An 18,784-nucleotide genomic window follows, 5' to 3' on the forward strand; every position below is an offset into this window, starting at 1 on the left:
GCAAAATCTGATATCTTTAAAAAAAAGTAATGCAATTTAAGAAGCTGTCAAGCATAGGTATAAATATTATTCAAGAAGCACCTGTATTCTAGGAATAACAATAGCCTTTATATAGAGCTTGTTAGTTTAAAAAGCACTTTTATATATAATCTCTGATTGAGTTTTCGTACCAACTGTGTGATGTAGACCAAACTTGACTGATGCCATGACCAAGGAGGTCAAATGACTTGACTGTCACTGAATACAGAATTGGAGTCTGATGAAGGTCTCTTACCTCTTAATTGATTGTTTTCTTCTCTTTCCTTTCATCATCTTTTCTTTCTTTTTAACAACCATTGCAAGGATGATATAGCTCCTCTCTAGAGATTTTTTTTTTTTTCCTGATATTGGAAATAAGGGGGGTGACACTTTATTTTTGTGCCTGAAATTTTCAATAGAGGAGATAGGATATGAAATTAGGACAAGGATGCATTACATCTCAATGCATTGAAGGGAACACAGTTCACCATACACCTCGGAGGTTTTTTTTTTTTAAGGTTAAAATTAGATAGTAGGTATAAAGAACTTTTAACTTTGAAGAATGACAATAGAAAGAATAATGATTATATCAGTTAGGAATCTTAGTTGAAAGCAACAGAAAATCCAACCTAGAATAAGTTGATGAAACTACTGGCTCATGTAAATATTCCAGGATAGGACTATATATCAGATAAGATGTTTTCAGCTACAATTAACATAAAACTACTCAAACTGGTTAAAACAAGATAATTTATTATTTTATGTGAAGAGGTAGAGTGGGCTCCAGAGATGGTTAATGGAGCAGCTCACCAATGTCAAGAATCTTTGTTTACTCCATCTCTTTGCTTTACTTTTCTTGGCATTGGTCTCTTCCTCAGTTGCAAAGTAAGATGGTGTTGGAATTTCCTAGACTACATATAGGTAAGGCAACATCCAGGTGAAGGAAAGGAATTGTGTTTTACTCTGTTTGTTTCTTAGTAAAAAAAAATATATTTTCCAGAAGCTTCCTGGGCATTTTCCTTTTATATCTTGTTGGCCAGGATTGAGCCATATTCTTAGTCCTAAATCACCACTTAGACTAGTTTAAGTATTATGCCTGGAACAGGGGATGTGAATCATTTTCCTTCAAAACACATAAAAGGTATGGATGATATCTGAAGGTTATATTAAAATGAGAAAAGGGTAGAGTACTTCTAGTGTCCAGTACTGTCCTTAGGTAAGACTGGATCTAGAGGTTCTGCCCTTCTCCATCTGTCAGCTTTGTCCCCAGGCTCACTCTTCGAATGTTGCAGTGATAGCTGCAGTAGTTTTAGACTCCACATCAGAGAGAGAGGAAGGAAGGGAGCGAGGGATGGATGGAGAGACAGACAGACAGCAGAAAAGAGAAGATTCTTTCCTCAGAAACCCCAGTAAACTTTTTTTTTTTTTAATCTTTGGCCTAAATTGGATTATGAATTAGTCATTAACCGATTTAAACCCAGTCATGATTCATTTCTCTTGAAACTGAGAATGGGATCACTCCCATCCAAGCTAACGTATGGCTTAAAATGAGGAAGGAGAAATTTCCAAAGAAAAATCAGGGGAAGGGGAATGGATACTGTAGATATTGATGTCCAGCACAATAACAATTCAAGGACTTCTATCATCTGGCCTCAAAGAGTAATAGATTTTTCCTTCCATTAATCCATCTCTCCTGTAGATAAGGCACAGTGACAGGCATACAATAAGATAATAAATCTTTACTTACTAAAAGTTTATGGAGCAAAATATGGTAAGTTTCACAGGAGATGTATGAAATTTAATAGGTATGTAGAAGATGAAGAAATAAAGTTAGTCCATGATGATAATAATAGAAAATATAGTAGTTTAGCCAGACTTTATTGAATGGGGAAGATTTTGACAGACATAGACTGGGTTTAAAAGTTGCGTTTAAGCTATAGCATTTTTGGCTAAAGAAGGGAATGACATGTAGATATATGGAGATGGGGAAAATACAAGGTATAAAGTTGATAAAAACATGAGATTCTAGAACTGAGCTGCCCAGTATGGTAACTGCTAGCCAGATATGAATAGTGAGTACTTTAAATATGGCTAGTCCCAACTGAGGTAAGGTACAAGATATATTTATAAGGGTAAATACACACCAGATCTTAAAAACTTAATAAAACATGTAAACTATCTCAATAATGTTTATATTGATTATATGTCGAAATGATATTCTGAATATAAGGGGTTATTTAATTGAGTAAATTATATTAATTTCACCTATTTACTATTGTTAATGTGATGATTAGAACATTTAAAATTATGTGGCTCAAGTTACATTTCTATTGGGCAGTGCTACTCTAGAAAACGGAATAGTCATGAGTACTCTTTCTGTCTTAGAAAAGTTGGTAATGATGGTGAATATTTAATGAATGGATCATTTTCCTTACATGATAAATTGCCTTGAGTTTGCTTTCTTTTGATTTAGCTTAGTGTGTTCATTGAAGAGTATAAAAAACGATGTTAAGTACTACATTTTACTGCCTTTTATCTAGTATACTTATATGCTGGAAGCAAACATTCTTAAAGGGACATTGGTAATATGACTGCTTCATTGTTTCTTTTCTTGTTGTTGTTTTTTTAAATCTTTTAACATCACACATTTATTAATGATGTTAATTGGATAAAAATCGTAATTCTTTCATCTACAAAATGAAAATAATAAAATCCAATACACAGATATGTTGAATTAAATAAAGTGAATGTGTGCTGTAAATGCCGTCAAGATATAAACTGAGCAGGGCACTGTTAGATGTTGTAGGAAAGAGAAAGATGACTAAGATATCTCTTTCAGAGTGAGAGTGACAGGTATGTGTTACACCAGTTGGACTTCAAGGCAAGGTGACTCAGACACTCGAATGAGGTACTAGAATTAAACTCTGTGAGAAAAGTGGAAAGAGTGATTGATTCCATTTGGGCAGTCACGTTTGCACAGTCTCTCATTTGACAAGGGCATATGAGTGGAGTGGACAGACAGGCATTTTAGATTTTGGATTGAAGGAAAAAGTATGAATGAAGGTAGAAATATACAGCATGTATTTGAGGTTCCTTTTGTTTAAATATTCATGGATTTTAATATGTTACATACAACTGGCTCATGTGCCTCACTACTTCAGTGGAGCATCTGCTAGCTGAGGAGTTTCTTGCATATAAGGGCTAGTCATATTCATCATTGCACATCCAGCGTGCCGCACAGAACCGGGCAAAAAGCAGGTTGTCCAGTAGGTAATTGGTGAGTGGATGAATGAGCATGATCTTTGCAACATAGAAAGTGGTATATCATTTTCTTATTTTTCAGTTCAAAATACAGTGCAGAGAATGTGTTTGAATTTTTATACCCTTATCACATGCTTATAGATATATTTGCTGATCGCTATGCATTGAGGTTGTGTGAGTGTTAGGTTTTTATTCTCCCATGGAGAACTGATCTGAAGTCATGGAGTTTTAGTTATCTGCTGCTACAGAGGACTCTTACTCGACCTCCTGGTGACCATTGCATTCCCACAGGTTTTCAACACAGCTTTCTGTGGAGCTCCATTCCACGAAGGATACCGCCAGCTCCACTCCTTCCAGAAAAAAATGATGTCTTGCCTGCCAACTTTTAGCTTCTTGAAATGGAACATTATTTTGCAGGGGAGGAAACACAATGAAAAAGGGTTATATCTACAGGAAATCTAATTGCTCTACAGTAAAGCATGCAAAAATTTGAAAGAAAGGAAGCGGCTTAGTAACAAGAATTTCACTTTGTGTGGGATTTCCTTTTGAAGGCTTTTCCCTGTTTTCTCTTATATCATCATTATGTTTTAACATTTTATTTCCTGTCTACTTGGTAAATTGCTTTTATATTAGTGGTGTTTGGGATCCACTATGAATACCATTAACAGATTCACTGGAAAAAGAATAAGGAGACAACTATGTTTATTTCTTTATTCCCTTCCCATCATTTTGAGAAAGGAAGTCAGAAACTGTTTTCTATGCATACTCACTTCATCCTCTACCCATTATTAATGATTTTTGTTAATGGACTAATTATACCACTAATTTCACAATTAAAATAAGAAATAGGAAACATTGTCGGCTTAAATGACTTTTTTTCTGTAAATAATACATTTTTTACACTAGAAATATTTGCAAAAACTTACTAACTACAAAGCCAAATATATTATGTCCTCCCTGAAAACACAAAGGGTTAAATTTAAAGACCAACGAGTTAACACAGTTCACCACAGAACTAGATGAAAAAAGGAAAGGGCGGGGGCAGTAGTTTGTCCTTGCAGGCCTTTATTCTTTTGTATACTTCCTTGTCCTCGTCAGTAGCTTCTTTCATACACCTCTGGTTTGCTCAGAGCTTTGCTGACCATGCTGGACCTTTAATTGTGTAGCAGGGAAGAGCTATTTCAATTCAGATACATTTTGATGTAGCTTAGAAAGCTATTTAATATGCAGTAATAGCACCGTTTCTGAAATTCATGAGGTTTATAGATGTGTTAAGGCTCAAGGTTCCATTGAGAATTATGAATGATATGAAACTTAGAAATATAGGGAGAGGGTTGAGACAAGGCTCAGGGATGAAGAAAGGACTAACAATATCTGTGGCAAATGTGACTTAATAAAAAAGTTAAAATTTTTTTTTTTTCATTTAGCTGTTTTGATATAAAACAACTGTATTAATTATTTGGTTTGATACATTGAAGGTACTCAATAAGTGTTTGTTGAAACATTATTTTTAAACCAGTGATATATTCTCAACCCTTCTCCTTTTGCATAATTTTGTATTTGGGTCCCACAAATTACCCAAACTATGGCTTGACAAACTTAAGAGTAGCACTGCAGATTTTAGTAAAATGAATCAGTTTTTGATGGAAAATGAGGTCAAATAAAGGCTTGGTAAACACAAGTCCCTTTAAAATCTCCACACAACTTTTTACTGTTTTTTTATTTTGTCTCTACCATCATGTGAATTTGACGAAGTGGCATGAAGCTCCCCAGACCTCAGTTCCCTCCTTTTTTTTAAATTTATTTTTTTATTTAATTTTAATTTAATTTTATTTTCCCCTCTTCAATTACCCCCACCGCCAACTTCCACCCCTGACCTATGGATGTTGCTGTTTCCCCTTAAGAACTGGATCTCTGAAGGCAGGGGGTCTCCTTCTATACTCCCGCATATACCCTAGGGACCTGGTGCCCCTGGGGTATGGTCCGTGGCTCCACCTGGGGCACGAACCCAGAACCTTCTGTGTGTAGAGCAGACGTGCTAACCACTACACTATGGAGCCACCCCCTGTTTTTTATTTTTTTTAATTTATTTTTTTAATTGAAGAAATGATTTAGAATTTTTTCCCTCTGTCTACCTCCTCCCTCCCTCCTCTCCTCTCTGTCCCTCTTTTTTAAAGTTAAGAGTTTGGATTAGCTTATCTTTAAGGTCTATTTTTTTGTGTGTTTTAGATATTTTCATTTTAGCACCTCATTCACTAATTAAATTACTTTTCTCAAGCACTATAATGCAAGATAAATACAATTTTCCTTGTTACATTTTTTTATACTAGTTTTCAAAAGTAGCCTTACCTTTATTTTCATTGTGGTGTGCGTATTATACCCTTGCCTTTGGGAGCACAACCTTTGATTTCAGCATTATGAATGAGAGGTAGCAAGTTTAAACCACTTTGAAATTGGTGAGACCTGAACTGGAATCCTGGCTTTGACAAGTAACCTTAGGTAAATTATTTACTCACTCAATATCCTCATCTGTAATATGGAGATGATAATGTATTTATAAAGTTATTGTGAGGATTAAATAAGATAATGGATGTAAATTGCTTAGCACAGAGTCTGGCCTATACAAACAATACATATTACCTAATGTTACTGATGTAACTTCTTATATCAAATTAAGGACTATTTCACTCAAGTGTTTATTCAGTAAACTAATGACCAGAATGTTTTCCTGATGGAAACTAAAATACTTTTTTCTCTTTGCAGATCTTATATTGCACTTTAAACACACCTAAACCTAAGATGGAAAAACTCTTAGGAGCACAAATAGGTCTTGAAGATTTCATATTTGCACATGTCAAAGGGATCAAAAAAGAAGTGAATGTGTATAAATCTGAGGATTCACTTGGTCTCACCATTACAGATAATGGTGTTGGCTATGCTTTTATAAAGGTAAGTCTTAAAAAATAACTGTGACCTAACTGAGGGAAACATTTAAGGAAATCTGCCAGGTCAAACAAAGTTGGAAATGATCTTCAGAGTGAGAGCTGGTTCAGCGGGGATAGATAGATTGGTAATGTTTTGTTTAAAAAATGTTTCAAAGACATCAGTTTTTGTTTACCCTTTCCTTTTCTTCTGTTCATTTTAAACTTCCTCTAGAATTTAGAACTTACTGACAACCTGGCCGTGGTGCCTCATTATCCATACAAACTTTCCCGTAGATCTGTAGCTTATTAACACCTGATTGATGACTTCCATGCTGATTTCCATTGATTTAGTGATATTTCCAAGTATACTTATTTTTGGCTACCTTATTTACTTCTTTAAAAATGCTCTTCAAATTGTATAAACTACATAATTTCTTTATGTAATACAAAGAGAGCAATGTAGAGCTGCAAGTGCAAGAGAAGGAAGTTTGAAATGGTATGAAAAACTATAAGAACTGAGGAGTGGTAAAAAGAAAATTTATCTCTTAAAAATAACATTTCTATTCTTGAAATAACTAGTTGTCATAACCCTGACTTATATTGAATGCCTATTGTGGACCAGGTACTTTGCATATATTTTCGCATTCAATCCTCACAACAATTCTATTTGGTCGATCCTATGTTTTTCTTTTTATTTACTTTTTTATTGAGGTTTAATAAAATTTTAATATATAGCTTAATGAATGTTTGCTTACACTTGTGTAACCACCACCCAGATCAAGGAAATTTTAATTTGCACCACCTACAAGACTCCTTGTGTTTTTCCCAGTCAATACTTTTCTCCACAAAAGTAGCCACTGTTATGGTCTTGATCACCATAGTTTTGCTTGTTCTGGAACTTCATATAAGTGGAATCGTATATTATGTATGCTACTGTTTTTGGCTTCTTTTGTTTAAGGTAATGTCTGAGATTCATCTGTGTGTAGACACCATTATTAACCTCTATTTTACAGAAGTAGAAAACAGGATCAGGAGGTTTAAGTAGCTTGCTCAAAGCTTTGCAGCTGGACAAATTCAGGATTTGAATCCAAGAGATCTGAGTCCAGAGCTGGCAGTCCTACCCATTGAGCTAAGAATAACGATAAACTTCATGCAACAGAGCATGTTTTCATGCCTTTATTTTATTCAAATCCTCGATTTACCGATGCATTGTAATTATTAAAAAATGGTCTTAAGGAAGTTATCTTCTTAATTGTAAATAATACCTTATTTAACTTCTCACTTGTTCGAATGGCTATTTTTAGCTCTGCAGAAGATATGACTGTGCTGAAGGTTGAGTGGGTGACCAAATGGAAAATCTGTGAGTTGGGAAAGTCATGTGGGATTATCTGGGGGAAGCTCAGGACATGAGGCACACTCAGCAATGCCTTTCTAATGTCAGCAGGGAAGGGCTTGGAAGTTTTGCAAATATGCATGGATATTTTAGATCTTAGTCTCTGATGGTCAGAGCTTGTGTTTCTATTTTTTTTTAATGCCTCGTCAAACGTGCCTTCCTCAGAGTACAAGTCACTAGTCCTGTAGAGATAGAGAACATGGTGGCAAAGAGAAGTGGTGCATAAGTCAAACTGCCAATATGTAGTTCAACTCAGAAGAGAAATGAATATTATACTGTGTACATGGTGATAGGATTTTTAAACAGTTGAGGGGTAGATAATTTCAACCTTACTGAAAGACTGTAATAACACAAAGAATTCCCATAAAACCTTTTCCTCAGATCTCCAATTTTTTACCATATGCCCCATTTGCTTTATTGTTCTCTCACATACACATATTGTGTTTATATATATACACACATACATATATGTAATTTTCCCTGAATCATTTGAAACAGTGTATTGTGTATATTATCACTTTATTTGTTAATACTTCAGAATTAGTTACTTAGAACAAAGATATTCTCTTATATATAACTGTAGTACAGCAATGAAATTCAGAAAATCAATGATATAATGCTTTAAAATTAATCTAATGTGTCTGTATTGAATTTTTATCTGTTGTCCTAATAATGTCCTCTATAGCATTTTTTCCCCCTAGTATAGGTCCAATATAGGATCATGTATTTCATTTAGCTGTCATGGCTTTTTAGTTATCTTTATTCTAGAAAAGTTCCTCAGCCTTTTATAGAATATCCCTCAATTTGGGCTTTTCAGATTTTTCCTTATGTTGAAAAACAGGTTATGCATTTTTGGCAGGGAAATTAGATAAGTGATGTGTCCTTCTCAGTGTACTAGATCAGAAGGTACATTATGTTGGTTTGTCTCATTATTTATGATGTTAATTTTTGTCATTTGTCTAAAGTAGAGTCTTCCAGTCTTATTCAATGCAAAGTTATATTTTTCTTTGTAATAATTTGTGGGGAGATACTTTGAGATTATGAAAATATCCTGTTCTCTTACTTGTATCCCATGAATTTCACATCTATTGGTAAGTCTTATCTGAATCAGTCTTTACTATAATGCTTGCAAAATTGTGACTTTTGTAATTCCATAATTCCTTACATATTTCTTTAAAACATTCTATTGTAAAAAAAAAAAATCACTCCTTATATTTATTTGCTTATCTGTTATCAGCATGGGCCCATAATATCTTATTTTATTCATTGGGTTATAGTCAATGCTCAAATTTTCTGAGACGTGGCCTGCAGGAGTCCCTTTCAGCCGGCTCCTGTATCCTTTTGACATTACTCCCATCATTTTAGCGGTTTCATCTTTTCTGGCACAACAAAATGTTCTAGGCTCATCTCATTATCTTCTTTTCCCCAAGTCTGGAATCAACCATTTCCTTAAGGAGCTCTTGTCTTTTTAGTGAGGACTGGTTATTTCAAAATCAAGAGCTGGATGTTAGTTGTACTCTGTCGTTGCTATTGGAGTGTCATTGTTTCTAGGTCCTTTCAGTGTAGAGTTAGAAAACATGTATTTTAGAAATTATAAATTTATAATTATGCCTCAAATTCTAATCCTGCCACATAGGATTCTTCTTGGCTTCCCCATTAAGATATTTACTTTTCAAAATCATTGAAATTTCAATTTACTCATTTGCTTAGTTCTACAATATACACAAAATTGTTTTAGAGTTACTATATTCATACATGAAAAATAAAACTTGTTAACAAAAATTCAAGATTTGTATGAATTTTTTCATCTTTAAACAAAATGTATGTATATATTCAGAATATTTTATTTGAAAGTTACTTGGAATAGATTTTCTCCTGCCCCACCCCCAACCCATGATTGTTATTCATTTGAAATACTGTTGAATCCAGTTGCTTCCCTGAATTAAGTTTGAGTTTCCCCCCTCATTCTTGTTGACTTAAAATTTTTCCAACTTTGTAAAATATTAATATGATTCAAAAGTCAAAACGATATTAAAAAATATATCCAGAGATGTGTCACTCCTTCTATACCTTTTATCTCATTACTCATTTCTCACTTTCCTTAGAAGTAATCAATTTCATCAATTTCTGGCTTACCATTCCAGTGTTTCTTTTTGCCAAGATAAGCAGGAAATAAAATGGTAATTTCTAAGAGGTTAGTATGGGCTCTGCACAAGGATGATGTGTATATCTTCTCTGTATAGTTCCAATTTACGTTATGTGCTGCTGAAGCGAATACTTGTATGCTTTTAGCAGTGGCTGAAGTCAGGGTAGGTTGAAGTAAGAGTAGGACAGTGTGGTAGGGATTCAGACAAGGGTAACGTAAAGAGGGAGGATTCCATGATTGGGAAGGCAGTGCAGTAAGATGCATGGGAGCATGGGCTTTAGAAGCGATCAGGTCTGCTTTGTGTTGATTCAACCACTTGTGTGTGAATGTGAACTTGGACAACTCATTAAACTTCGTTATGCCTTCTTGCAAATGGGAATATTAGTACCTACTTTATAGGACTCTTTGAGTATAAAATGATGACACATATAAAATGTTTTACAGTACTCATAATTAATAGCTTAATAGTAATAATAACAGTCATCACATAATTAGGAAATGAGATCAGTGGCAGAGAAATGTATTCATACTGCATGATTCTAACAGATGAAACTCTTCAGTAAAAAAACAACATACTTAAACATTTTACTACCCAAGTTTCAACATTTTCCAGGAAAAAGTATATATATAACTCAATCAGAAAATTCAGAGTATACTTAAATAATAAAATAACAAAATCTATAAATTCCAGTTTAAAACTGGAGTTGACAAACATTTTCTATAAAGGACCAGATAGTAAATGTTTTAGGGTTCATTATGATTTAGGGTTATACAATCATTGTTGCACCTACCCAATTCAGCCATTGTAGCACAGAAATAGTTATATACAATGCTTAAATAATGAGCATAGGTGTCATCCAGTAAAACAGTGTCGTTATTTATGTACACTGTAATTTGAGCTTAGTATACTTTTCACATGTCACACTATTCATTCCCCCACATCCAACCATTTACAAAAGTAAAAATCACTCATAACTCATCAGCTGTATAAAAACAAGTGGCTGTATGAACCATTATTTGCTGATCCCTAGTTGAAGAGACTTATACTTTGATTCAAAATAAAAATAAGGGCTCATACCATGTAATTAAGAAATGAGGCTAAATTGACTTAAAAAACAATTCATTTTTAATTAAGTAATTTACAAATAACCACAAAACTGTCATTCTCAGATTTTCCTCTTGTAGAAATCTTTATGATTTGGAGTACTTTTACTTTAGTAGAACTAAGTTAATTACATTTTAGCATAATTTTCATTCTGAAAAATATGGTACTTATATATTTCTAGCGTTGTGATTACTTAATTATCCAGCAAGGTTGGAAATGTGCTAGTTCAAATGGGCAGAGGATTCTAGGATGGAAGCTAGGATCTCTGAGAAGAGGAATGTAAAGCCAGAATGGAAGTGATGATCTGAGAAAATAGATAAGGTTTGCGATCTGCAGGCCATACTATAGATGAAGAATAGCTTAGTAGAATTAAGCAAAAATAAGGAAAGATGGGGCTTGTCAAAAAAGAGATTTCAGAGTTCTAAGGTGATGTAGGTCATTTTCTCCCCCAGCTTTATTGAGATATAATTGGCATATAATGTTGACACATCATGTTTATTAAACTTAATTGACATGTAAATTAAGGTGTACAATGTGCTGATTTAATACACTATGTATTGCAAAATGATTACCAAAGTGATAGGTCATTTTGGACAGCTATACTCCAAAACTCAGCTCTTGGGGGCATCTAACTTTTATTTATTTATTTTTTAAACTAGCTTTTGATCTTAAGTTAGTTAGATTAGTCTGATTCTGAGTGTTTTGTGGAAAGAGCATGAAGTTTTATAATTATACCACTTTCATTTGAAACCTAATTCTGTTGTTTATTAGCTGTGCTATTTTGGTTAAGCTATGTTTTACTGTGCTTTGATTTCCTCATTAACTAATGGAATCTTAAATATACCCCTCCTAGGCTTGTTGTGAAGACTAAATGAAATAATTATTTACAATTGTTATATGAATGTTACTTTGTTATGATGAACAAGATTTGAGGACAGTGTTGGGAGAGTTAGCAGCACAGATCTCAAAGCTGCTGACCCTGGCAGTGGGGCATCTAGCTGAAACAATCTTGAATCTGATGCTTAAGACTTTGAGGAGGTTGGAATGCCACTCTGAATTCTGCTGATATCTATGATGAGAAGACAGAGTTCTGTAAATATAGGATGGAATAATGAAAAATACTATAATAATGGTGTGAAATGGTTGGGAACCTCTACATTTAATAATGTTGTAAACCCTATCTTCTAAAAAATATTTAATGTCTTTTTTGCCTCTTTCAGCATCAAGCTCCAAAGTCAGATGAAAGTTCTAAGTGTTATAGAAAATGATATTAAGTGATTTAATAAATATAAGTAAAGAATTAATACCTCTTTTTTTTTCCTTCCTAGTCTTTTGTGCCTGAGTAGCACTTTTAGCAATATTATTAATCTCTATCAAGTTATGGTGTGATTATCAAAATATATTAGATTTCAGAAATTTGTCTCAATTGCTACTTCATTCTTTATCCTATCTAATTAGGAAGCTAAGGCTCAGGTAACTCACAAAATATATAATCAATGTCTTATACTTTGTTTCTATATCTGGTTCTCCTTTTGGTGCTCTTCTCCATGTTTCTTATGTTGATTTTCCTGTCTTTTCATCCCAGATCCTTCTCTGCTGCCCCCATTGATTACATATGCTTTGACTTTTCTCTTGCCCACCTGGATTTCTCACCTTGCTGCCCATTGACTTGTGGTAATTGCCTTTCTTCCCTCTGTCTGGGCTCCCTTCTGGTGAGTCCTATGGCTACTTACAGGCCCAGGCGACCCTAGGTTTCTGTTACTCTGCACTTTAATTTACTGGTAAGAGTCATATATGTCTTTAAAGTCTTTCATTAAATTAGTTTTATATAATGCTTATTTTAAATAAAATTATGACGTTAAGTCTTAAAATAATATGTGAAACTGAAATTCATATGGTGTAGTCGATCAAAGAAAAAATAGGTTTGGAATGTATCAAGAAGTAGCTTAGAATAAAAATTAAGAAAAAAGTCAGAGATGTAGATTTTCACATTTTCTAATGGCTTAAGAATGGTTAGGTGGCAGAATTTTTTTTCTTTGTTGCTTTGGACTCTAGTGTTCTGTTTAATCTTGTTTATGTTTCTATGAATGATTACCCTTGTTTGTTTCTATAGCTTAAATGGACATAATAAACAATGCTATTTAGATTATGAAATTTCTGGTTTCTTTGCTTTCTAATTAACTATTTGTAATGATAAATAATAAGCTGTGTTTGAATTGGCATTTTGTGTCATTTGCATAAGATGTATTAATGCTATTACAATGAACATAGCAGTGTTCTTAAAGTTTTGGGGTGAAAAAGAAATCTGTTGTGAGGTTTTGGCATATTAGTAATAAAATTTAAAAATGCTCAACCTTCCGAGTTTAGTCTTTTATATATTTTTTTCTTATGGTAGTGTTATGGAGATGCTGGGGTGCATGAGATCAGTTTTTCTCTTAACATGTGGACACAGAGGTCAATTAGCCTGCTGCCACATAGCAGCAGTCCCTTATATTTCTATCTTATCATTCCCATGAAGGATTTGTGATACTGGAGGCAGATTGTGGCCTTCATTTTGCTCCATTCCTTACCTCTGTGGAGGAACTTGTACATCCTTTGCAGTGTTATTCCCTATGCAGTTATCTGGAGTGTCTGTCCCTAAAATCCTTTCAGATATTCCTAATGCTATCTTGGGAGTCTTAGGCCTCTTTTTAAGACTGTAGTATAGATGTATTATACACAAACAAGGTAGGTTTAAGAAAGACCATTTGAAGTTTCTCCCTGCGTCTTATATTCTCCTCACCTAAAATATATAAATGAAAAATGATAGTATAAAATCATTCTTACTGGCTCCCCAAACAGTAACCACAATTGTCTCTTACTACGTATCAGTTTTCTTAGCTAAGGTTGTACCAAGTCTTGAGTGTTCTGCATTTATAACTATGGTTTAAAAAACGTAGCCAGTAGAAAAAGCTCAAGCTCTGTTCTTATGTAATGGGTCTCTTGTTGAAACAATTCAACAATCATTTATGGAGGGACTTTTCCCTGTGAGCATTGTGCTAGGTACAGGGCATACAATGGTGAATAAAACCACCTTCTTTCTCAAGGGTATTGTAGTTCAGTAATGGAGACTGAAAGGTAAATGAACAACTGCAGTGTAGTTATGTTGAACTTGGCAAATTACTTGATCTTCCTAACCTCAGTTTTCCTGATCCATGACATGAGACTTTCATTAAGATTATTAAAATTGAATGAGATAGTGAATGTAAAGTGCTTAGCTTAGAGCTCAGCATATATAGTAAAAAGTATTATAGAAGCGTGAGAGTAGTACCATACGCAATCTTGGGGGAGCAGCTTGCAGATGTAGGAAAAGCTTCTCAAAGGACGTGGTGACTGTGATGGAGCTGAATTCTGAATGATGAACGAGAAGAAGAATGGTTAGAGGTAAAATGGTTGTGTTTTGTTGCTTGCTCTTCCAACTTTGAGCATTAAACTGCATTGTTACTATGTCAATATATTGCATATAATATCTCAAGAACATGAAAGGTAATGTTAAACAGCTCTTTTTTTAAGTGTTACCTTTAATTTTCTTTCAGAGAATTAAAGAGGGCAGCATAATTGACTCAGTTAAAACAATCTGTGTGGGTGATCATATTGAATCCATAAATGGAGAATATGTTGTTGGGTGGCGTCACTTTGAAGTTGCTAAGAAGTTAAAGGAGTTGAATAAAGAGGAACTCTTTACCATGAAGTTAATAGAACCTAAGAAGGCATTTGGTAAGTTGGTTTCGTGTGTGTGTGAAATGTTCCCTTCCCCTGTCTTATCTTTCTAAGAGAAATGAGTTACTACAGTGTGGTGCCATGTGCTTTTAGTATATCAGTTATGAACATAAGAAATAATATACAGAACTTCTTATAAGGAAAACAACTACTGAAAGAGAAATAAATCGCCTAGAACATTTCCTAAAAAAGACATTTGGAATTGGGAATTTAATGTCTAGTGACTTTGAATTTGATATGGCTGTTCCAAACTCGAAGAACAGCACATTGTATTGTGTTCATCTTGCTGAGCAGAGAGATTTTTATTGAGCTCTCTAAACTGTAACAACTGTCGTTCATGGACCTCAACAGCAAAAACTTTAGTTACACACAAAATTGGTATTTAAAACAGTTATCTAGTCTATTTTAAAGACTTCCTTCAATACTTTTCCTCCATTGGCATTTCAAATTGGCAGCATGGGATGATATGAAATTACTTTGGTGTGACATCTGTACTTGCTTGGTTTTAGCCATGGCAGCTGTGTTCTAACTCTTGTTCAACCCCCCGGGGCCATCTCATCTACAGGAAAATGTGCCAGCTTCTCTCACTATCCAGCACTATTTTAATAAGCCAAATGATGGCCTAGTGTTTATCAGTGTTAAAATATCTTCAGAGTCATTCTGGGCCTGCTCTTACTGGTCCGTGACCCTACCCACTTTATCTTCTTTTCTTTGCTCACAGAACATGAATATTCCTTATAGTTTGTCTCTAGTGGGTCTTTTCTCAGGGCAGTTGATGGCAGTGATGGGAAAATGCAGTGGGTCTGGAGAATTACATTTCCCTTTTCTTTAGCAAAGCCTAGACATATGGAATTGGAAATTTTTCTCTGCTTCCAAGTGATTCTGTGCCATTTAGTAGAAGTACAGTGTAGGTTATACTGCTTGAGGCAGAGTTCCAAGATGTAGGAAAAGAATGCTTTTTGCCAGGGCCGCTCCTGGAGGGATCATTCTAAGAGCTACTGCTATAGATACCGTGATGCTGCATGATGCATTGCAGCATCTGAGCTCACTTTTCACAGAAGAAGGTGGGTCCACACTCAGATTTCTATCCAGAAGCTCCTTTGAAGTGGCTTTGTTTGGTAACCAATGTCTTGGGTATCATAGCTTATAAACCAATAGGATGTAGGTAGTTTGAAAGAAATATTCTTACTTGATTTAGACTCTTTGTAAATCAAAGTCATTCTCTTAGAGCAACTCAAGGTATATAATTTCCTTTCTGCATTTATCTCTATCACGTAATCCTGTTTTCCGGGGTTAATCTTTTCTTATTTTTTCCCTGTAGCAGAAAGTTGCTGATCCCCCTTAACTTGGATGTTAGGTTGGATGTTACAGAGGTCATTATATTTAGCGATTACTGCTCTGTGATTAGATTTCTTTCCTTCAGTTCCTAAGACACATATGTAGGTGGTCAGTGTACTTCACTGCCTTATGTGCTTGCCTACCATTGAACCTGCTCTCTGTTGCCTCATATGAATTCCATGGACAGATTTGAGAAGGACAGAGTAGGATTTTCCTAATGAGGGAAATTTCATCATCCCAAATTCTGGTGGTGCTGTGGTTTAGGATACTTGGAGCAATGAAAGGTTTTTTATTTTCTAAGGTTTCTATGGCAGCTTAATGCAACTTAAGTCTGCTGATCTATATGAGTTTTGCACTCTGTGGGTTGGCCCTTGCCTCTGGGACCCAGCCTGGGGACTTTCCCCTGCCCATTTATTGGCCCTTAATTTTGCTGCTTATCTTTTTGCTTCTGGGATAAAGGCAAGTTTGTTCTTCATCCTCTGGCTTTATCCCTGTGCTTAGCTCATAGTCATGGAGGAAATATACATCAGGGGGTGTGTGGGGGACTAGGTATGTCTCAGTTTTCTAGGTCCCAATCTTATCTTTTGCTCTGTTTCCATCCTTCCTGTGCTTTTCTAGTGTTATCATTGATGCATTGATTTAAATTTCATAGTCTTTCATAGTTATCTGACTTTCTGTCATCTAGGATTCTCAGGAGAAAGGACCAGTCTAGGTGAGATAGAATTTTCTCTTCTCTGATTCAGATAGGCTCTTTTGGCTGCAGCTTAGTCATTTGGGGGATTTTATCAGAAATGGCCACACGTAATATTTTCCTACCATCTTCCTTAAAGAATTAGCCAACAGAAGCATGTGGACTGTGTCCCAAAAGACGGAAGGGAGTCGTGTAGTTGGTGCTTTGCAATGGCATAACAAGGATGATATGCACAACTTCTCGGCTATGGATAGCGAATCCTCGCTGCCTGTTCCTATTTCCATATTTAGGTCCACCACTAGCCACATCTCACTTCTGGGGGCCATTATATGTGTCAAGATTTTTTGAGAGCTAAAGAATAAGCACTATTTAATTTAAGAAACAGGCAGATTTTTGGAAAGACTATCAGGTAGGTCTAAGAAACAAAAACAAGGCTGTTGATTAAGCCTTGGGATGATCAGGAACCAAGGTTGTTTCAGGGATGTGTAAACCAGGAACCTTTCATGGTACTTGCTTAATTGACTCCTTCCAATTATTTTATGTCTTATGTTGCTCCATTCAGGATTCAAATTCCTGGGAGAGAGTGGAGAACTGCCCACCTTGGTAGTGAGGAAGGCAAGCTGCATGATTGATGGGCCCACCAAAATCACACAGAATGGTGAAGGAGAAGTTTCCTTTTGGGTTGAAAAAGGCAGATGCTCATTTTATCTTTTCTGCTAAGCTGTTACACCTTGTTCTTTAGGCAGAGCAGTGTTAGTTTTCTCTTGACTTTGAATCTGATGCTAGGTGTGCACGATGCTGCCAGTCTGGGTATAGCAGAATAAATCTGGAGGAAGGCGGGCATTGTTAGTTGGCTTTAGGTGTCTGGTCTTAAAATTTTATTTTTCTGCTGGGTGTTGGGTGCTATAAAAATGGCTGTTTGGCAATGGACAATCTAGAGATCATGACAGCATCAAAGCTTCCTTTCAGGGGAAGAGTAAAGCCGTATTCTTCTTGGTGATGACCACCAGATTCGGAAGGGTCCATACTCCACAGATATGGATAATACTTCTGGGAATGACTTTCATTTACGTATCCCACAAATAATTTGAGAATCTACTGTGTTTTAGGTACTCTTCTAGTAATAATGGATACAAAAAAGAAGACAGACTACGATCTAGCTCCTGTTTTCTGAAAAGCTCACAATCTAGTAGAAGGCTGTTATGGACCGAATTCTGTCCATCTAAAATTAATATGTTGGAGTCCTAATCTCCAGTACTTCAGGATGTGACTGTATTTAGAGACAGGATCTTTAAAGAAGTAATTAAGTTAAAATGAGGTCATGAATGTGGGCCCTGATTGAATATGACTGATATACTTATAAGAAGAGGAAACTTGGATATGGAGACTTATAGAGGGAGAAAACGATGTAAGCATGAGGACAGCCATCTGTAAGCAAAGGAGAGAAGCTTCAGAAGAAAGCAACCCTGGTGACAGCTTGATTTTGGACTTCTAGCCTCTAGAACTATAAGAAAATACACTTCTGTTGTTTAAGCCAGGTATTACTTTGTCATGGCAGCTCTAGGAAAGTAATACAGAGGCCGAAAAGAAAAAAATAAAAGAAAATACAGTGCAATTTCTTTGACTGTGGCAGTAGATCTTGGGCTCCCTAACAATCTGGAAGGTACAGGTTGAGTATCTTAGTCCTCTGGCCTTGAGCAGATGGCAAAAAGATACTGGTATGTTTTCATTCAACAGATGTTTGAGTAATTAGAATATTTTGGTCTTCGGCGCTAGTTGTTGGGATAATGGTCACTGTTTATTGCGAGCCTACTGTATGTATCCCATTACCATACTACATGCTTGGTATATCCATGAATAAGATCCAGCTTTTGCCTTCAAGAAGTTCATGTCTAGTGGGAAGAGATGAATATAAAAAGAAATCAATTCAATGAAGTGTGAGAGGTACTGAAACTTACTGGAGGTTTAAAAGTGGGAGACATTAAGTCTACCTAAAAAAATGCAGAAAAAGCTTCCTGGAGAAGGTATTTGAGCTGATCTTAAAAGAGGCTTGTTCAGTGAACAAATCGGGAAAGGCTGTCCTAAGGAATGGGGACAGAATAAGCAAAGGTGCAGGAGGATGGAGCAGTATCATATATCTGAGAATAAG

At 35.3% G+C, this 18,784-nt stretch overlaps 1 protein-coding gene across 1 annotated transcript in view; it reads left to right on the plus strand.

The window, feature by feature from the left end:
- The window catches only part of GIPC2 (GIPC PDZ domain containing family member 2), a 75,481-nt gene that overhangs the window by 21,390 nt on the left and 35,307 nt on the right, over window positions 1-18,784 (plus strand). Inside the window, exons 2-3 of the mRNA XM_039838669.1 lie at window positions 6,043-6,228; window positions 14,423-14,603. Of these exons, the coding sequence (XP_039694603.1) occupies window positions 6,043-6,228; window positions 14,423-14,603 (367 nt within the window). The remainder of the gene's footprint in view (window positions 1-6,042; window positions 6,229-14,422; window positions 14,604-18,784) is intronic.

The sequence above is a fragment of the Pteropus medius genome, unplaced genomic scaffold (genome assembly GCF_902729225.1).
Source record: "Pteropus medius unplaced genomic scaffold, Ma_sr-lr_union100, whole genome shotgun sequence".
In the NCBI taxonomy this organism is placed as follows: domain Eukaryota; kingdom Metazoa; phylum Chordata; class Mammalia; order Chiroptera; family Pteropodidae; genus Pteropus; species Pteropus medius.